General features: G+C 72.3%; 5 protein-coding genes and 3 non-coding genes across 11 annotated transcripts; 3 read left to right on the top strand and 5 right to left on the bottom strand.

The window, feature by feature from the left end:
* Positions 1-407: 407 nt before the first annotated feature.
* SURF2 (surfeit 2) lies at positions 408-3,333 on the bottom strand. Of its 2 annotated transcripts, XM_070058638.2 has the most exons (6): positions 3,216-3,333; positions 2,973-3,127; positions 2,664-2,767; positions 1,222-1,401; positions 989-1,140; positions 408-773 (listed from the first exon to the last, which is right to left on the bottom strand). In XM_070058638.2, the coding sequence occupies exons 1-6, from the start codon at positions 3,291-3,293 to the stop codon at positions 687-689; spliced, it is 756 nt and encodes a 251-aa protein (XP_069914739.2). In that variant the 5' UTR covers positions 3,294-3,333; the 3' UTR covers positions 408-686. The 2 variants fall into 2 exon arrangements, with proteins under 2 accessions (XP_069914739.2, XP_089178306.1); XM_089322180.1 differs by lacking the exons at positions 408-773; positions 989-1,140; positions 1,222-1,401 and adding an exon at positions 2,013-2,271.
* Positions 3,334-3,336: 3 nt separating this feature from the next.
* On the top strand, positions 3,337-5,810 carry SURF1 (SURF1 cytochrome c oxidase assembly factor). Of its 3 annotated transcripts, XM_070058602.2 has the most exons (9): positions 3,337-3,460; positions 3,545-3,596; positions 4,075-4,208; positions 4,326-4,408; positions 4,652-4,843; positions 5,128-5,200; positions 5,294-5,456; positions 5,534-5,615; positions 5,690-5,810. In XM_070058602.2, the coding sequence occupies exons 1-9, from the start codon at positions 3,386-3,388 to the stop codon at positions 5,757-5,759; spliced, it is 924 nt and encodes a 307-aa protein (XP_069914703.2). In that variant the 5' UTR covers positions 3,337-3,385; the 3' UTR covers positions 5,760-5,810. The 3 variants fall into 3 exon arrangements, with proteins under 3 accessions (XP_069914703.2, XP_069914708.2, XP_069914696.2); XM_070058607.2 differs by lacking the exon at positions 3,545-3,596 and having other exon boundaries at positions 3,343-3,460; XM_070058595.2 differs by lacking the exons at positions 3,337-3,460; positions 3,545-3,596 and having other exon boundaries at positions 4,197-4,243.
* Positions 5,811-5,868: 58 nt separating this feature from the next.
* RPL7A (ribosomal protein L7a) lies at positions 5,869-7,925 on the bottom strand. The gene is made up of 8 exons (XM_070058624.2): positions 7,900-7,925; positions 7,490-7,610; positions 7,124-7,273; positions 6,891-7,031; positions 6,657-6,736; positions 6,346-6,476; positions 6,086-6,155; positions 5,869-6,012 (listed from the first exon to the last, which is right to left on the bottom strand). Exons 1-8 carry the CDS (start codon positions 7,900-7,902, stop codon positions 5,908-5,910), a joined length of 801 nt encoding a protein of 266 aa, XP_069914725.1. The 5' UTR covers positions 7,903-7,925; the 3' UTR covers positions 5,869-5,907.
* LOC149128921 (small nucleolar RNA SNORD36) lies at positions 6,235-6,298 on the bottom strand. The gene has a single exon (XR_016227894.1). It is a non-coding gene; the product is annotated as a small nucleolar RNA SNORD36 (small nucleolar RNA).
* LOC138847753 (small nucleolar RNA SNORD36) lies at positions 6,543-6,613 on the bottom strand. Its single transcript, XR_011385713.1, has one exon. It is a non-coding gene; the product is annotated as a small nucleolar RNA SNORD36 (small nucleolar RNA).
* Positions 7,346-7,418, bottom strand: LOC138847754 (small nucleolar RNA SNORD24). The gene has a single exon (XR_011385714.1). It is a non-coding gene; the product is annotated as a small nucleolar RNA SNORD24 (small nucleolar RNA).
* A 42-nt stretch (positions 7,926-7,967) lies between the features above and the next one.
* Positions 7,968-11,744, top strand: MED22 (mediator complex subunit 22). Its single transcript, XM_070058650.1, has 5 exons — positions 7,968-8,107; positions 8,391-8,542; positions 9,381-9,461; positions 9,877-10,085; positions 11,330-11,744. The coding sequence occupies exons 2-5, from the start codon at positions 8,420-8,422 to the stop codon at positions 11,517-11,519; spliced, it is 603 nt and encodes a 200-aa protein (XP_069914751.1). The 5' UTR covers positions 7,968-8,107; positions 8,391-8,419; the 3' UTR covers positions 11,520-11,744.
* An 841-nt stretch (positions 11,745-12,585) lies between these two features.
* On the top strand, positions 12,586-15,963 carry SURF6 (surfeit 6). Its single transcript, XM_070058576.2, has 5 exons — positions 12,586-12,854; positions 13,006-13,182; positions 13,375-13,463; positions 14,074-14,277; positions 14,610-15,963. Exons 1-5 carry the CDS (start codon positions 12,761-12,763, stop codon positions 15,087-15,089), a joined length of 1,044 nt encoding a protein of 347 aa, XP_069914677.2. The 5' UTR covers positions 12,586-12,760; the 3' UTR covers positions 15,090-15,963.
* Positions 15,964-16,441: the final 478 nt, after the last annotated feature.

The raw sequence follows: 16,441 nt of genomic DNA, 5'->3' as shown, positions 1-16,441 counted from the left end.
TGTTTCCACTCGTCTGCAGCGCAGCTCTGCACCCCTGCGTGTCCCCGGGCTGCCGGGGTGTCCCGAGCCACTCCACTGCCTTCCCCTCGCCCCACTGGCTCTGCAGCCTGCACCCCGGCGCGTGGTCTCGACACCCCACCTCGCGTCCAGCCACAGCCCAGGGCGGCTGCTGGCCACGGGGGCTCCTGCCCCGTGGTCCCACACGGGGGTGCAGTGTTCCAACCTCGCAGGGCTGTGTGCACACAACCCCTCAGATGACACGCAGCCCAGGCAGCTTCGCTGGCTGTGGTGGGTGGGAGGCACGGCCAGCCCCAGTGGGGTCCCGGTGTCCTCTGGCCTGACGCCGAGCCGAGGGGGACGCCTTCACTGGCGGGAGAGGAGAGATCTAGTTGGTTTTGGCAAAACAATTTCTGAAAACTTTTGCTTTATGTGGGAAATAGGTATAAATCTCATTTTATGCTGTATTTTATATCTTAGTTGTGTTTGAAAACGTTTTGATTTTTGGAAAACATCAAAATAAATAATGGCATTTGTGGTATGCACTGTGATCCTATGGTGGTGTCCAGCCCGGCCGGGCCCCAGGATGCCACGGTGAGCTGCTGACCCTCAGCCACAGCCAGACGGGGTTCTGCCCTCGGAGTCCCGCCGCTTCCCGGGCGTGGGGGCCGGCGAAGCGCCGCTCAGCCTCAGGGACCCGACTGCTTGCAGGAGCCGAAGCGCTTCGGCTTGCCGCGGGGACGCCCGGTCGTCTTCCTCAGGGAGCCCAGCTGCCTCTGTAGCGCAAGCAGAGGGGGGGTTACCGCCGCTCCCCACGGCCAGCTCGCGGGCAGCTCGACTCCACAGGGAGACCCCCGCCCCAGCCGCCGTGGTCCCAAGGTGGACGCGAGGGGCAGGCCTGGCCCAATGCCTGCTCCCACGGAGCAGCCTCGGCCGTGGCGCTGGGGACATCTCGGGGTCGGCTGGCCTCTGGAGAACCCGCAGAGCTCACCTTCCGGTGCTTCGGCGCCGGCTTCTGGGCCGCGCCTGGCTCCTCCCCGTCTCCCGGGCGCCCCGGCCTCGCATCCTCGTCATCTGTCAGGACGCCGTTGGCACCGTCCCCGCTCTCGGTCGCTCCCGGCGCCTTCCTGGTGAACAGCTCGGCTGCAAGCAGACGTCTGGCTGTGGTTCACCCAGTGCTGCGCGGGGAGCAGCCGCCAGGACGGGAGGGTCAGGGACACTCACGCGGGTACAGGTCTGTCATGCTGTCGTCACTCGCGGCGCCCTCCTCGTCCCCGGACGCGGGCTCCCAGAAGGCGTGCTGAGGGGCAGGCGGCCCGTCGCCGTGCAGCTGGTCCCTGCGCCGTCGCCGCTGCAGCAGGCAGGCGGGGACATACTCCTCGCCTCGCTCCTGGCACTCTGCATCTGGGAGACACGGCCGTGCACCGCTACCCTCCCGCCCCCCGCCTGCGTGCGTGCGTCAGGGTCAGGCTGGACGGCCGTGAGCAGGCGGGGCCCAGCGAGGCTCAGTGCCGGCCGGGCCGGGGGCTCACTGCAGCTGGCCGCAGGGTCCTTGCTGAGCCCACTGTCCCCGCCTGCTCTGAGAGCTGGGCTGTCGGCACTCACCCTGCCGTCACACGCAGCTCGCTCCCAGGATGGGGCCCACCACCTCCCACTGTCCCCATGGCCCCTGCCTCCTGGCCTCTGATGTGGCCGCCCACTCCCGTCACTACAGGAACCCACACAGGCGTCTCCACCGTGCCCAGCCCCGAGGCCGCCCTCACGGAGCCTCGCTGCTTCCTGGCTAGCTCCGCAATCCATCACCAAAACCGCGGCCTCACAGGAGACATCCCCCGGCCCTGCCCACAGCCAGCTCTCCTGGCTCGGATCCCTGCCAGGCCAGGGGTCTGGCCCGCGCCAGCAGCCTCAGGCCCCTGTCCTCATCTTCCCGCCCCAAACCCGAGTCTGCGCCCACCCGGGGCAGGAGGGCACAGCCACACCCCCCGTAACTCCCAGCCCCGAGTGGGGGGGGCGCCCGCACCCCCTTCCTGCGGCTTCCACGCCGTAAAGCCTCGTGGCCACCGCGCTGTCCCCTCTGGGCCCTCCCAGGTGCCTCACCCAAGAGCCGCCCTTCCTCACCCACTTTAACACATTCAAGGCAAACCCCAATTCACCACTTCCTGTCTCCGGCAGGAAACCAGACATTCACACTTGGGGCCGAAGCCGCCGCCTGCAGTGCCCGCATCCCATGTGGGCGCCGGTTCGAGTCCCGGCTGCTCCACTCTCTGCTGTGGCCTGGGAAAGCAGTGGGGGACGGCCCAAGTCCCTGGGCCCCTGCGCCCGCGTGGGAGACCCGGAGGAGGCTCCTGGCCTGCCCAGCGCTGGCCATTGTGGCCATCTAGGGAGTGAGCCAGCAGATGAAGACCTCTCTCCTCCTGCCCTGTAACCCCCACTCCCAGAACACGGCTCTAAGCGCGAGCTGACGCCGTGTGCAGCTCTCCCCCAGCCCCAGCCCCTCGTCCTGGGCGCCCCCACCCCATCCTCAGACCGTCAAGGCCCCCTCCTCCTCTGCCTGCCGGGTGCGCTGTCCCCTCCGGCCTCCCAGAGCCCCCGGGAGCCCTCCCGAAGCTCACGCCGACCGGGTCTGGGGTCGGGCCGTCCTCCCGCCCGGGCGCGGGGCGACTTACACCGGCGCAGGGCTCGCTGGAAGCGGCGGCCGCGGGTGTGCCTCAGCACGTGCTCGGGGCACCTGTTGAGGTGCCGCAGGGTGAGCTTGCAGAACAGCTGGCGCCTGCGGGGCGGGGCAGGGGGCGGTCAGCGCCGACCAGCAGCCCGGGCGCAGACCCGCCGACCCAGGCGGGCCAGCGGAAGCCGGGCCCGGGCCTTCGCCACCACCCGCTCCCCTCCGGCCCACTCACAGAAACAGCCGCGACCCCCACCCTGTGCCGCCCCGCGCTCAGGCAGGGCGCTCCCGTCCCGGCCCCGGGGCCACCCACGGGCTCTTGGTGCTGGGCACGATGTGAGGCTCGAACTCGGCGTAGTCGAAGGCGGGGGAGGCGCGCGCCAGCCGCTGGTACTTCCTGCCGCGGGTGTAGACCTGCAGCTCGGGCAGCCGGCAGGGCAGCTCGTGGCCGGTCAGCGCGCACTTCACCTGCGGCGGGACGGCCAGAGGTCGGCGCCCTGCGCCCCCGCCGCGCCCGCGCCCGTGCCCGCGCCCCGGCCCTCCCCGCCTCCCGGACCTTGCGGGCGCCGGGCAGCAGCCGCAGGCTCGGGTGCTCGCACAGGAACGCCCGCACCTCGGCCGGCAGCGCGTCCATCGCAGGCGCGCGCCGCGTGCGGGGGGCGGGCCGCGGGCCGACCCGGAAGCAGTTGCCCTCCGCCCCGGAAGCTCCCGCAGGCCGCCGGTGCGATGGCGGCGGCGAGTCGGCTGGGGCTGCGCGCGGTGGGCCTGGGGCCGCTGCTGCGCGCGGCGTGCGCGGGGCGGGTGAGCGCGGGGCGCCGGGGCCGGGCGGGGCGAGGGAGGGTGGGAGCGGCCCCGGGGCTCAGCCGCCGCCCCCCGTCCCCGCAGGCCCCCGCCACCGCCTACTGGAGGAGCGCCCCGGGGGTCCTGCCGTGCCCAGGTGAGGGGGACTCGGCGCGGCCCCGAGGGGGTGTCGTGGGAACCCGGCTGGACGGTGTCGCTGCTGGCCGAAGCGGGAAGCCGGCGCCGTGCGTTTGTGAGCTCAGCGGCTGCAATCGCCGCAGCGCGCACGGAGCCCGGCGACCCCAGGCCCGCCGTCGGGACCACCCACCACCCCCGCGCGTGCCCTCTGGGTACCACCGCCCCGGGTGCACACGGAGCCCGCGGCCCGGCCAAGCCACTTGGCGAGTGCGTGCGTGAAGGCCTGCATTTCTGGGTGCAAGGCTTGGGGCGGCTCCGGGAGCTACCCAGGGCCATGGCACCGGCCACCAAACGCGCCCCGGGTGTATGCGTGGGCCGGGCGCGGGTGCTGCCTGCTGGACCCCCACAGGTTAGGGCTGTTGAGGTCTGCGCCCTGCTGTCCCTGGCAGCGTCGCTGGCCTGAGTTAGCGCCCCGGTTCTGTCTGACCCCGCGGCAGGGGCGGCCGGGAGGCCGAGCAGGTGCGGCAGCTCCGCGGCGGACGCGCCGGCCTCCAAAGCAGAGGACGACCGCTTCCTGCAGTGGCTGCTGCTGCTCATCCCCGTGACTGCCTTCGGCCTGGGGACGTGGCAGGTGAGGAGGGGTCCTTCGGCCTGGGGACGTGGCAGGTGAGGAGGGGCCCGGCGGGACGGCTCCGGGCCCTCGGCCCCACGGCCGTGGTCTGGGGCTCAGGCCGGGTGTCCTCGGCAGGTCCGGCGCCGCCAATGGAAGCTGAAACTGATCGAGGAGCTGGAGTCCAGAGTGATGGCCGAGCCCATCCCGCTGCCGGCCGAGTGAGTGTGGCCGCCCCCTGCTGGGCTGGTTGTGGACTCGACTGCCCGGCACCGGCCCCTCTCCGTGCGCAGTGATTGGGGGTGGGGTGGGTCGTTGTGATTGGAGAGCGCGCACGCGTGGTTACACATCAGCACGCAGCGTGCGTCCATCAGCTGTGCAGGACGCTGGCCTGGGCTGCAGACCCACACTCCCGGGCCGCCCGGGCTGCTCTGTGCCAGCCTGCACCCCCTGTCTCCGTGTAGTCCCATGGAACTGAGAGGCCTGGAGTACAGGCCAGTGAAGGTCAGGGGCCACTTTGACCACTCCAAGGAACTGTACATGATGCCGCGGACCATGGTGGACCCTGCCCGCGAGGCCCGGGAGGCCGGCCGGATCTCCTCCTCCACCGAGAGCGGGGCCTACGTGGTCACCCCTTTCCACTGCACGGACCTGGGGTGAGCAGTGGGCGGGCGCACACGGGATTCCCTGCCCCCCCGCCGTGCAGGTCAATGGCCCCCACCAGCTAAGCAACCCTGGTTTACACTGTCCGGAGCTCCGTGCAGGCCTGAAGGGGGAGGGTGCGCGGCAGCCCCAGCTGTGCCTGCGGGGGGGGGGGGGGGGGCAGGCGGAAGTGAAGGGGGCTCCCCAGGCCCTGGGGACGCCTAGCTGGCCGCCTGGTCTGTGTAGGCTGGGCACCTTCCCGGATCTTCCTCAAGGACCCTTCCTTGCCCACCTCTAGGGTCACCATCCTGGTGAACAGGGGATTCGTCCCTCGGAGGAGGCTGAACCCGGACACCCGGCAGAAAGGCCAAGTAGGCGGCTGCAGCTCTGGCCCTGCCCTCCCCCGGTCTCCTCGGTCGTCCCGGCCCTGGCCTGCTGCCCGCTCAGCTCGTGCTGCCCTGCAGGTGGAGGGCGAGGTCGACCTGGTGGGGATGGTGAGGCTGACGGAGACCAGGAAGCCCTTCGTCCCCGAGAACAACCCGGAGAGGAACCACTGGCACTACCGGGACCTGGAGGCCATGGCCAGGGCCGCGGGCTCGGAGCCCGTGTTCATTGACGCGGACTTCAGTAGGTTGAGGCCACCCAGCCCGGGTCTGCCCACGTGGGGGGGGGGGTGCAGGGCAGCAGCTTGTCTGTTCCTGCAGAGAGCACCGTCCCTGGGGGGCCCATCGGCGGGCAGACCCGAGTCACCCTGCGGAATGAGCACCTGCAGTACATCGTGACCTGGTGAGCACCCCCTGCCCAGCCCTGCCCCAGCCCAGCCGCCCGAGGCCTGGCTGACCACTCGTGTCGCACTGCAGGTACGGGCTGTGTGCGGCCACCGCGTACCTGTGGGTGAAGAAGTTCCTGCACCGAGCGCCTGGCGTGTAGCGGCCCTGCCCCCCCCCCCCCCCCCGGAATAAAGCCGCCGTGTGAACCAAGGCCCTGACCTGAGCCCTGCGTGTGTGTGCCCGCGCGTCACTGAGTCAGGGACACGGGCTGGGACAAACCAGCTTTATTATGTACAAGCAGCCCGCGGTCACCCCAGCTTCGTGGCCAGCTCCTTGGCCTTGGCCTTCTCCAGCTTGGCGATGCGAGCCACGGACTTGGGCCCCAGGACGTTGCCTCCCCAGTGGCGGCGGATCTGCAAGGACAGGGGCGGTCAGCCTGGCCGGCTGCGCGGCTGGGCAGGGAGGGGCGGGCGCTGCGGCGCTCACCTCGTCGTATCTGTCGTTGTAGTTGGTCCGGATGGCCTCCACCAGCTTCGCCAGGGCCCCTTTGTCCTCCCTGACACACGGGGGGGGGGGGGGGGGACACGTGGTTGGTTTTCACTCGCGGGCACAGGGCGGCCTCTGCCTGGGCGCGGGCGCCTCAGACGTCACTGACCACACGGCTGGTTCAGGTGAAGAAATTCTCGACCATCACTGGCGGGGGGGCAGGGCTGGGGAGAGGGGGCTGGGGGGACGCGGGCACTTACGAGTTCACCTGCGTGAAGGCCACGGTGGTGCAGGTCTTCCGGTGCACCAGCCGGCCGAGCCGGGCCTTGCCCTTCAGGATGCAGTAGGGGACCCCCATCTTGCGGCACAGGGCGGGCAGGAAGACCACCAGCTGCGAGGGGGAGGCGCGGCTGAGCGGGGCCCCCCCGCGGACCCCCGCCCCGGGCCGCCGGCCGCAGCTGCTCAGGGTTAAAAAGCTCGTGTGTGCGCTTCAGAGCTGCGCTCAGCGCGGACGTGTCGTCATCGCAGCCGCGCGGGCCCTCCCCGCAGCCGCGCCCCTGCCCGCACCCACCTCGATGGGGTCCACGTCGTGCGCGATCACCACCAGCTGCGCCTTCTTGTTCTCCACCAGGGTCGTGACGGTGTTCACGCCTGGAGCCCGAGCACGCGCGGGCGTGAGCGCGCAGCGTGGGCCCGGCCCCGCTCTCCTGCCCCCTGTCCAGCTCCGGCCCCGCCCCCGCCCCGCAGCACCGGCGGCCGCTTGGTGGGCCCGGACCCCCCGCTCCCCTGCCCCCGCCCCGCTCACCAGCCCGCAGCACCGGCGGCCGCTTGGTGGGCACGTCCCCCTTGCCGGCCGCCTTCTTCTCGGCGCGCGCCAGCAGCCGCTGCTTCTTCTCCTGCTTGGTCTCGGGCCGGTACTTGTGGGCCAGCTTCAGCAGCTGCGTGGCTGCGGGGACGCGGGGTTCAGCCTCGCCGCCCGCCGCCCCCCGCCCCGGCCCCGCGGGAGCGCCCCGCCCCGCCGCGCCCCCCGCCCCGCACCCGTCTGGCGGTCCAGCGCCTGCGTGAACTGGTTGATGGCGGGCGGCACCTTCAGCCGCTTGTACAGGATGGCCCGCTGCCGCTGCAGCCGGATGTAGCGCGGCCACTTGACGAAGCGCGTGAGGTCCCGCTTGGGCTGGATGTCCTGTCCTGGGGGGGCAGCGCCGTGAGCCCGGCCCGGCCCGCCCCCGCCCGCGCCCCGCGCCCGCCCCGGCCGGCCGGCGCATCAGCGATCTTGGTGGTGTGGACGTCGTCAGCGCGCTCGGATAGCAAATATTCCGTCACATCATCTGCGCCGGCCCCGGCCCGCCCGCCCGCCCGCACGCCCCGCACGCCCGGCCCGCGCGCCCGCCCGGCCCCGCGCACCGATGCCGAAGTTCTTGGGCCGCTTCTCGAACAGCGGGTTCACCACCTTCTTGGCCTCCTGCTTCTTGACCACGGCAGGGGCCGGGGCCACCTTCTTCCCCTTGGCCTTCTTCCCCTTCGGCTGCCGCGGGCGAGAGAGACCGAGGCCGTTACAGCCGCCGCCGCCCCGCAGCCGTCCCCGCCTCGGCCCGTCCCCTCTGGGGTCCGCACTGCGGCGAAGCGCTCCCCGGTCCTCCTCCCCGACCCGGCAGCCGCAGGGCCGGCGCACCCCGCTCCGCGGCCCCCGTGCCGGACACGGCAGGCCTCCCCTAGCCCCCGGCGGCGCGGGGGAGCCGCCCGCACGCGCCCGGCAGAGGATGGCTGCGGATGGAGCCCGGACCCGGGTCGGGAGCCGCAGGACGCAGACTCACCATCTTGAGCGGCTAGAGGAGAGAGAAAGGGAAGGGAATTGTGGGTAATATGAAGCCGCCTCGGGTATCGCGAGACCTGGCGCCTGCGCGGGATTTCGGTTTAAAGCGACAGCGTCCTTTAACGCTTGAAGCCAGGGGCGGGGCCTCGAGAGTGGCGGCGGACTCGGGAGAAGATTCGGCGGGCCGGGCCGGGTGTGGACGGGCTCCGGTGAGCGCGGGCCCGGGGGGCAGGGCCGCCGACGGCGAGCTGGGGTCGGCGCTGCCCGGGAGCGGCGAGGGAGGCTGTGGCCGGTTCGCGGCGTCGCCGGCCCCGAGTCGGGTGTTCGGCCGCGTTTCCGGGGCCCCGGGCGTGCAAGCGAAGGGTCCGGCCTCGGAGCCGGTCCGCCGCGGCGGGGTGCGGGGTGGACGGAGACCGGGCCCGGGGGCGGCGGGGCGCGAGCTCGCGGGCCTAGCTCGTCCTGCTCAGGCCAGCCCTGCCCCGGGGGTTGCAGAGCGACCCCTGTGCCGCCCGAGGCGCGCCATGGCCCAGCAGAGAGCGCTGCCCCAGAGCAAGGAGACGCTGCTGCAGTCCTACAACAAGCGGCTCAAGGATGACGTCAAGTCCGTCATGGACAACTTCACGGAGATCATCAAGACCGCCAAGGTGGGCGCGGGTTCGGGCCGGGGGCCGCTCGCGCTGGCGTTGCCCGCGGGCGATGGGCAGTGGGCGGTGGACGGTCGGGGCGGTGGGCAGAGGGGGCGACCGACCGGGCGGTGGGCGTCGGGCGGATGGGGCGGTGGGCGATGGGTGGACGGCGCGGTGGCTGTGGGGCAGGCAAAGCAGAGCCGGGGCTCCGGCCCGACCGCGGCTACCGCGAGTGCCGGGGTCGCTGCCTCGGTTTCCCCGTGTGACCAGGGGGCAGTTTCTCTGGGGAAGGCAGCTGTTGGGGGCCTGAGCCTCGTAGCCGCTGCGTGACCGGGAGAGAGATGGACGCGGCGGGGGGGGGGGGGGGAGCTGGGGGCCCCTGCAGGTAGGCAGGGTGGTCAGGGCCTGGGCCGTAGCTGGCAGTCACGTGGCCACCCGTGTGCCGTCTCCGTGGTCTCCACGATTAAGCTCCGGTGGCCTCGTCCCCTTTTCAGAGGACGCTTACCGGCTTCCCCTTCCACGGCCTCGCAGCGTCCGCGGGGAGGCCGTGTCCAGGCTGAGGGCCTGGGCTGGGTGCCCGGCTCCTCTGGTGCTTGGGAGTCGCCTGCAGCACGCTGGGGTCCGTCCCAGCCGGTGACCCAGGGGCCCCTGTGCCCGGCCCGCGGGACGCAGCCACTTGGAGAAGTGACCCCAGGCCCTGCCAAACCAGGCTGCACACCCCAGATGAGGCTGGCCGTCCCGGCGGTCAGCGCCGTGGGCTCCGGCGCGGGGAGGGAGCCTGGACGGACGTCTGGTCAGCGCAGGGGGCGGGCGGGGGCTCCGGCCGGCCGCTCTAGGCGTCCTCGTTTGTTCCCAGATCGAGGAGGAGACGCAGGTGTCGCGGGCCACTCAGGGCGAACAGGACAACTACGAGATGCACGTGCGGGCCGCCAACATCGTGAGTGCTGGGGTGGGGACAGCGGGGGTCTCCACTAGGCTTCCCGGGGGGTGGGGCGCAGGGCTCCCCCTCCTGTGAGCGGCAGGGAGAAAGCAGGAGGGGCTGCGGCTTTGCCCCCTGGTGCCTTTGTAGAGCCCGGAGGCGGCCAGGCGGGTGGCGTGTCCGGCGGTCCCGGGAGTCTGGCAGGGGCCCCTGGGCTGCTGCCCCGGGGACACACGGGCCAGAACGGGCCCTTGCACGGCTGAAACCCGGGGCTGAGCCCAGGGCGGGGGCCGGAAGTAGGCCTGCGCCCCTGCTGGTCAGGCAGGTGCCCGGGACCCTGCCGGCCTGGAGCCCCATTCTGCGGACGAGGAGGCCGAGGCCCCCGGGCACCGCGCTCCCTGACGCCGTGCCGCCCTGGCTCTGCCGGCTGCAGGTCCGAGCGGGCGAGTCCCTGATGCGGCTGGTGTCCGACCTCAAGCAGTTCCTCATCCTCAATGACTTCCCCTCCGTGAACGAGGCCATCGACCAGCGCAACCAGCAGCTGCGCGCCCTGCAGGAGGAGTGTGACCGGAAGCTGGTGGCGCTGCGGGACGAGGTGTCCATCGACCTGTACGAGCTGGAGGAGGAGTACTACTCGTCCAGGTACAGATAGGGCTGGGCCCGGCCCCCAGGAAGGCGCCGCGTTCCGGAGCGTTTGACGGACAGACGATTCTCCACCAGGCCCTTGTGCCGCACCCGTGGGCGTCGGGGGGCTGCCGCCGGGCGCCGGAGCTCAGCCCCCTCCCCCAAGAGCCTCCTCCTGCACCGCTCCACTTAGTGGTTGAATCCAGGCGTAGACATTTCAGCCCAGGCCGGGCTGGCTCCTCTGCACCGCCCGGGCCCGTGCCCACGTCCGCGTTGCCAGTGCTCGCCTGGGGGGCCATGTCACCAAACTCCGTGGCGGGGCGGTGGGGTGGTCTTGGGGGCAGGGAGGGAGATGGCCTGCAGAGCCGTCCAGTCTCCCATCATGCAGCCTTGTTCCTGGAGCTGGAGCGCTGGGCCCCGGGGACACAGCAGTTGGCGACACCTGTCATTCTAGCTGGGGGAGGGGGGGTGCTCCTAGGGTCTGAAAACTGAGACCGTGTGGGCCGGGGGCCCCAGGAAATCCGAGTGTAGCGTGCACAGCGGCAGCGGAGGCTGCGGCCATCCCACTCGTGGCGGCTCCTGGACCAACCTCCCCCGCCCCCGGAAGTGGATTGAAAATGCCACCTGTTGCTCCCGGAGGCCGTGTCGGGCCTCCCAGCTCCTCGCCTGTGAACACCTGTGCCAGGGCCGTTCCGGGCAGGGCCAGCAGGTGGCGCTCGCCCCTCCCTGCCGGCCTGCGGGGTGCATGCCCCCCCCCCCCCCCCCCCCCCCCCGTCCATGCTTGGCAGTCCCCTGCCTCCACACTCGCTCGCGCACCGCCCGCCGCTGTCTGCTTGCTCTTTCTGGTTCCGCCTCTCCCCTTCCGCTCTCCGTGAGACGCCACTCTGAGCCCAGGACGGTTCCCAGCCCGAATGCCGAGGGCAGGGGCGAGGGAGGGGAGCCAGGGGCAGGGGCCAGCCCCGGGCTCATCGCCCCCGCTGTGGCTGAGCCGAGCCCTTCACCAGGGGCCCTGCCGGGGGCCGGGAGCCGCCGGCCAGCACAGCGACCCCGTGAGCTCGGGCCGCCTGGGAGGGGCAGGCCCGGGGTGGCTTCCCCCTCTCCGGACGGACGCAGGGGTGCGCCGGCCCCCGCAGCCAGGCCAGAGTGGAAGGGAGCGGCAGGTCAGCTGCGTCTGTTTTCTCAACTCTGCTTCTGTCTTGCCCCACCCCGGCTTTCCTCTCTGCTGCTCCTGTCTCTCCCTGGGGTTTCTGGTGGCTGCAAAGCTCCAGTCTGGGCGAAGCTAACGACCTGCCTCTGTGCGAAGCTTACTGGAGGCCGGACCTCGACACAGACTCTGCCGATGGCCTCGCGGCCCCTCCGCTGGCGTCCCCGGAGCCCGGCGCCGGCCCCCTGCAGGCTGCAGCCACGGCCCACTCCCACGCGGGTGGCCCCGGCCCCACGGAGCACGCCTGACCTGCCAGGCCCTGGTTTCTCCGGACCTTGGGAACCTGGACAGGGAGCCTGGGGGGAGCGGACCCAGCCACTGCCTCCCTGGGCGGCCAGGCGGGAAGGAGGCAGCCGGCTCAGGGCGCCGTCCGCCGCGCCTGGCTCCTGGACAGTGCGCTTGCGGCCACGAATGTCCGCGCCCCGCGTCCCTGGTGCTGCCGAGGCTGCCGAATAAAAACGCCGCCTCCTGTTCTTGTTGCAGCCTCTTTCTTCCGCAGCCTGCGCGGCCCCGGCCGGGCCTCTCCGCTGGCGCCCATCAGGCCCTCGCGTCGGGCGAGTGAGAGGCTCGGAGCCCGGGCGCGCGTCCTCGGGTGTCTGCCACAGCCTGGGCCGCGGACGGTGGAGCCCTACACCTGTTGCCTGGGCGCCCCCTGCGGGCCGGGGCCGCACCCTGGACACCCCGCGGAGGCCACTGCGGGCCCGGGAGGGCGGGCAAGCGAGGGGACCGTCCACCGTCCCCCGTCCCGGGGCTGTCAGTCACCCCGGCCCGGGCCGCGGGGCTCCGAGGTTTTGCGCCCGGAGACGCGGGGAGGCGCGCCCCGGGCCTGAGCGGGTCCGCAGAGCGCGGCCGCGCGCTCCCCGCAGGCAGCCGCTGACCAATGGCCGTCCCGACCGCCGGTGCTCGGCGGGGCCCTGCGGGTGTCAGGGGACCGGGGAGTGGGGTCCCCGCGCCTCAGGCCGGCGACTCGGCCTCGGCCTGGGCTGGAAACACCACGGCCTCGGGACTGGGACCGGCGACGGCGAGGCCTTGGGTCCCCGTGGGCACGCGGTGGCCCGGACGGAGATCCAGGCTCCTGGCGGGCATCCGGGGCGGAGCCAGCGGACGGAACATCTCTCTCTGCTTTTCAAACATGAGCTCCCCGGTCACCTCTGTGACAGGACCCGCGTCCGCGGCGCCCACCCGAGACGGGCTGAGGCGGCTCGGACACCCGGGCACTTCGTCCCCTGCCCACTGACCCACGACGCCTGGGGGCGGGGCCGCGGAGGGGCTCCTCCCCGACGGCCCACAATGCTCCGCGCTCGCGCGGGGCGCCTCTTCCGGTGGAGCCAGACCTGTCCAGTCGCACGCAGCTGCTCGGCGCTCGGCTGGCGGCGCCTGCGCCCGCGGTGGCTTCCGGCGAGCGGCGCGGCGCGGTCGCGGGGCTTCACCGCGTCCCCCGTCTCGCGCTCTGCGGCCGCCGCGAGCCGTGGTGCCGCGACCTGCAGCCATGACGTCCCTGCTCGCCAAGGACGCCTACCTCCAGGGCCTGGCCAAGAAGATTTGCGCGCAGCCCGGCCCCGAGCCGCAGAAGCGCAAAGCGGGTGAGGCGGCCGGCGGGTCGGGGCGGAGGGCGTGCGGGGCCGGAAAGGCTGTAGGGGGCTGGGGTGGGCCCGGGCCGGGGAGGGCCGTGTCCGCCGGGGGCCGCGCCGGGGTCGGAGCCCTTGGCACAGACTCTCCTCTCTGGCACTGCAGCGGGCAAAGCTCGAGGCTCGGAAGCTGCTGGGCCGCCGAGGAAGAAGAGGAGGAAGGCGCCCAAGAGGCCGCGCGGCCCGCAGGAGACGCAGCGCCGGGCGCAGGCCGCCTCCGGGCCCCGCGCGTCGGCGGCTGCCCCGGAGCGCGAGGCCTCCGGCTCCACGGGGGCCGCCGCAGGTGAGGGGCCGGGCCGGGCCTGGGGGACAGCAGGGCTCCGCGGGCAGGGCCGCACCCGGGGCCGGGGGTGGCCTGAGCCGCTGCTGCGGGAACCCCAGCTACCGCAGCCGGCGGGCTGTTGGGGACAGCGCAGGGGCTGCCCGCCGAGCCGGGGGCGGGTTCGCGGGCCCCTCTCAGCCCCGTCTCCCCCAGGTGGCCCGGCCGCCGAGCCTGACTCCGTGTTTGCGCTGGACGTCCTGCGGCAGCGGCTGCGCGAGAAGATCCGGGAGGCCCGGGGCCAGGTGGGTGCCGAGACCTCGCCGCGACCCTCCGCCCTCGCAGCTTTGGGGGACCTCGGTCCCCAGGTCGCCAGCCGCGTGCTGGGTCCCCGTGACAGCCAGGTGCCGGGTGCGCACTCTCGGCTCGGCGTGGGGGCACAGCCCGCTGCGTGCCTGCTCCCCTTTCCGGGGCGTGTCCTCCGGCCGTGCCCTCGGCGCCAGGACTGGGCGGCAGTGGGGCCGTGGGTGGGGGTAAGCCCTCCTGCGGGCAGGACGGGCTCTGGGCCGCCACCGGGGCTGGGGGTCCCCGCCATCGTCCTGTGAGGACAGGGGGCAGGGCTGTACCTGTCAGTGAGCTAGGCCCCGCCCCAACCTCGCGGGAGGCGGTCGCCGAGGGGGCAGTGTGGCCGTCCTGTTCGCCCAGCCTTCTGGGCAGGTGCCCTGCGGTGAGCAGCCCTTCGCTGTGGGGTTCTGAGTGGCACCAGCACCTGTGGGCTGGGAGCCACGGTTCTCGCTTGGACGTCCCGGGGCTCCTCCGTGCCTCCCAGCCCCGCTCTCGCCCTGGGCGTGTGCTGGACGCCCTGGGCGTGTGCTGGACGGAGGCCTCTAACCAGGGACGCCCGCTCCTCTCCAGGGCGGGGCCGAGGAGCCGTCAGCCGCCACCTTGGAGAAGCGGCGGCGCAGGAAGCAGGAGCGGGAGCGGAAGAAGAGGAAGCGCAGGGAGCTGCGTGCCCGGGCGGAGGCCGGGGAGGCCGGGGAGGCCGAGGCCGCGGCTGCGCCGGCCCCAGAGGCTGCCCGCAAGGAGCCCCCCGAGCCGCCGGGGCTGATCTTCAATAAGGTGAGCGGGGCCTGGCGCTCAGGAGGGCTCCGGGCCTGGGGGGGGGGACTTCTGTCCTGGGCTGGGCTCTGGCCTGGGGGGCGACTTCCATCCAGGGCTGGGCTCCAGGCCTGGGGGGTGACTTCCGTCCAGCTCTGATCTCTGGGCCTGGGGGGGGGGTGACTTCTGTCCGGGGCTGGGCTCCAGGCCTGGGGGGCGACTTCTGTCCGGGGCTGGGCTCTGGCCTGGGGGGGGTGACTTCTGTCCGGGGCTGGGCTCTGGCCTGGGGGGTGACTTCGTCCGGGGCTGGTGAGGCCCGGGGTGCCGTGTGTGAGCTGACGCCGCCCTCCCAGGTGGAGGTGAGTGAGGAGGAGCCGGCCAGCAAGGCCCAGCGCAGGAAGGCGAGGAGGCAGCAGGTGAAGGGGAAGCTGACGCCGCTCACGGGCAGGAACTACCGGCAGCTGCTGGAGCGCCTGCAGGCGCGGCGGGGCCGGCTGGAGGAGCTGCGCGCGCGGGACGAGGGCAGCGCCCGGCAGCTGGAGGCCAGGATGCAGTGGACCAACCTGCTGTACAAGGCGGAGGGCGTGAGGATCCGGGACGACGAGGGCCTGCTGCGGGCGGCCCTGCAGCGCAAGGAGAAGCGGCGGGCCCAGCGCCAGCGCCGCTGGGAGAAGCGCTCGGCCCGCGTGGTGCAGCAGATGCAGCAGCGGCAGGACAAGCGGCGGCAGAACCTGCGCCAGAAGAAGGCGGCCAGGGCCGAGCGGCGCCTGCAGAGGGCCCGCAAGAAGGGCCGCGTGCTGCCCCAGGACCTGGCGCGGGCCGGCCTGGCCTGAGCGGCCTGTGCTGGGCCCCGGCCGTCTCCCCTGAGAGCGGAGAGCGCCCCAGACGCTTGCAGGGTGAGGAGGAAGGCCACGTCACTGCCGCCCTCCCCTACCGCGGTCACCGGGCCACGGGACAGGTGCGGGTGTCTTCGGACTGCCCTTTGAGCCAGAAACATGCTCAGGACCAATGAGAAGCCGAAGTGAGAAGTGAGAGTGGCTGGTGGAGCTCGGGGGAGGCCGGAGTCTGGGCGAGGCTGTCCTGGGCCCAGACACCCGGCCCCTGCCCGCTGTTTCCATCTTGGTCTTTGGGGCTCAGTCGCCCTGGGGCAGCATCGCACACGGACGCTGCAGGAGGAGGTGGCCCCTTGGCCACCCTGGGCAGGGCACTGGCCGGAGGCGGAGACGCTGTGCGGGCCTCCCCTGCCCTCTGGAGTGAGGGGCGGGGCAGCTGGTGTCTCAGTGTCTGGGGGGGAAGCCCCGCGCCCTGAGCGGCGCCTCTCCCCACCCCCGTGGTGAGTGCCGCGGGCAGGCGGGTGGTGCCGGGTGTCTCTGACCCTGTTCCCCCTCGTGCGGCTGCACTGTGCGCTGTGTGACGACCAGGCTGGGGCCGGTGTGGCAGCAGGGAAGCCGCCGCCTTGGTGCCGGCGTCCCGTGTGGGTGCCTGTTTGAATCTTGGCCGTTCCGTTTCCAGTCCAGCTCCCTGCTAATGGCCTGGAAAAGCGGAAAATGCCTCAGATTTCTGGGCCCTCACGGCATCCGTGGAGGCCCAGCTGGGGCTCCTGGCTCTGACCAGTGGTTGTGGCCGTCTGGGGGTGGGCCTGCAGGGGGAAGAGCTCTGTAACTCTGACTTTCAAAATAAATAAGTACATTTTTTTTTCTTTAAAAAGTGAGCTGATTCTGCGGCTCTGGGCTCAGCCGCAGGAGGTGGAGGGGTCCGTCCGCCTCTCCTTGGGCGTTCTCTTGAGTCTGTTGCCGTTGAGCCGAGGCCGTGGTCTTGAGTGGCCTCCGCCAGCACAGGCCCAGCGAGGGGCACGAGGACAGCGTTTCTGCCCCGGGCAGGACCCCTCCCCCGCTCAGTGGGTGGGGGTCGTTGGGCCCTCCCTGCACCTGTCGCTCCCCCTCTTCGTGGAGGAACGACACAGGACCCTGCGCTGTTCTTTCGTCTGCTCGGCCCTCCCCGGGTTTGCTGCTGGTTCTTCCCGGGTTGGCTACTATCCCTTCCACCTCCGTGGAAGGGCAGTTCCCCCTGGCCACATTCCCCACTTCCGCAGGGGAGCGGCACACCGCCGGCCGGCTCTTCTCGGGGGCTGCACAGGTGTTCCTTCAGCTAGATGGTCCCCTTAGATGTTCCTCGTGCATGCCGT

Source organism: Oryctolagus cuniculus, chromosome 1 (genome assembly GCF_051225735.1).
Source record: "Oryctolagus cuniculus isolate XC-2025 breed Fujian yellow rabbit chromosome 1, ASM5122573v1, whole genome shotgun sequence".
Classification (NCBI taxonomy): Eukaryota; Metazoa; Chordata; class Mammalia; order Lagomorpha; family Leporidae; genus Oryctolagus; species Oryctolagus cuniculus.
This window is presented reverse-complemented; position numbering and strand designations above follow the sequence as displayed.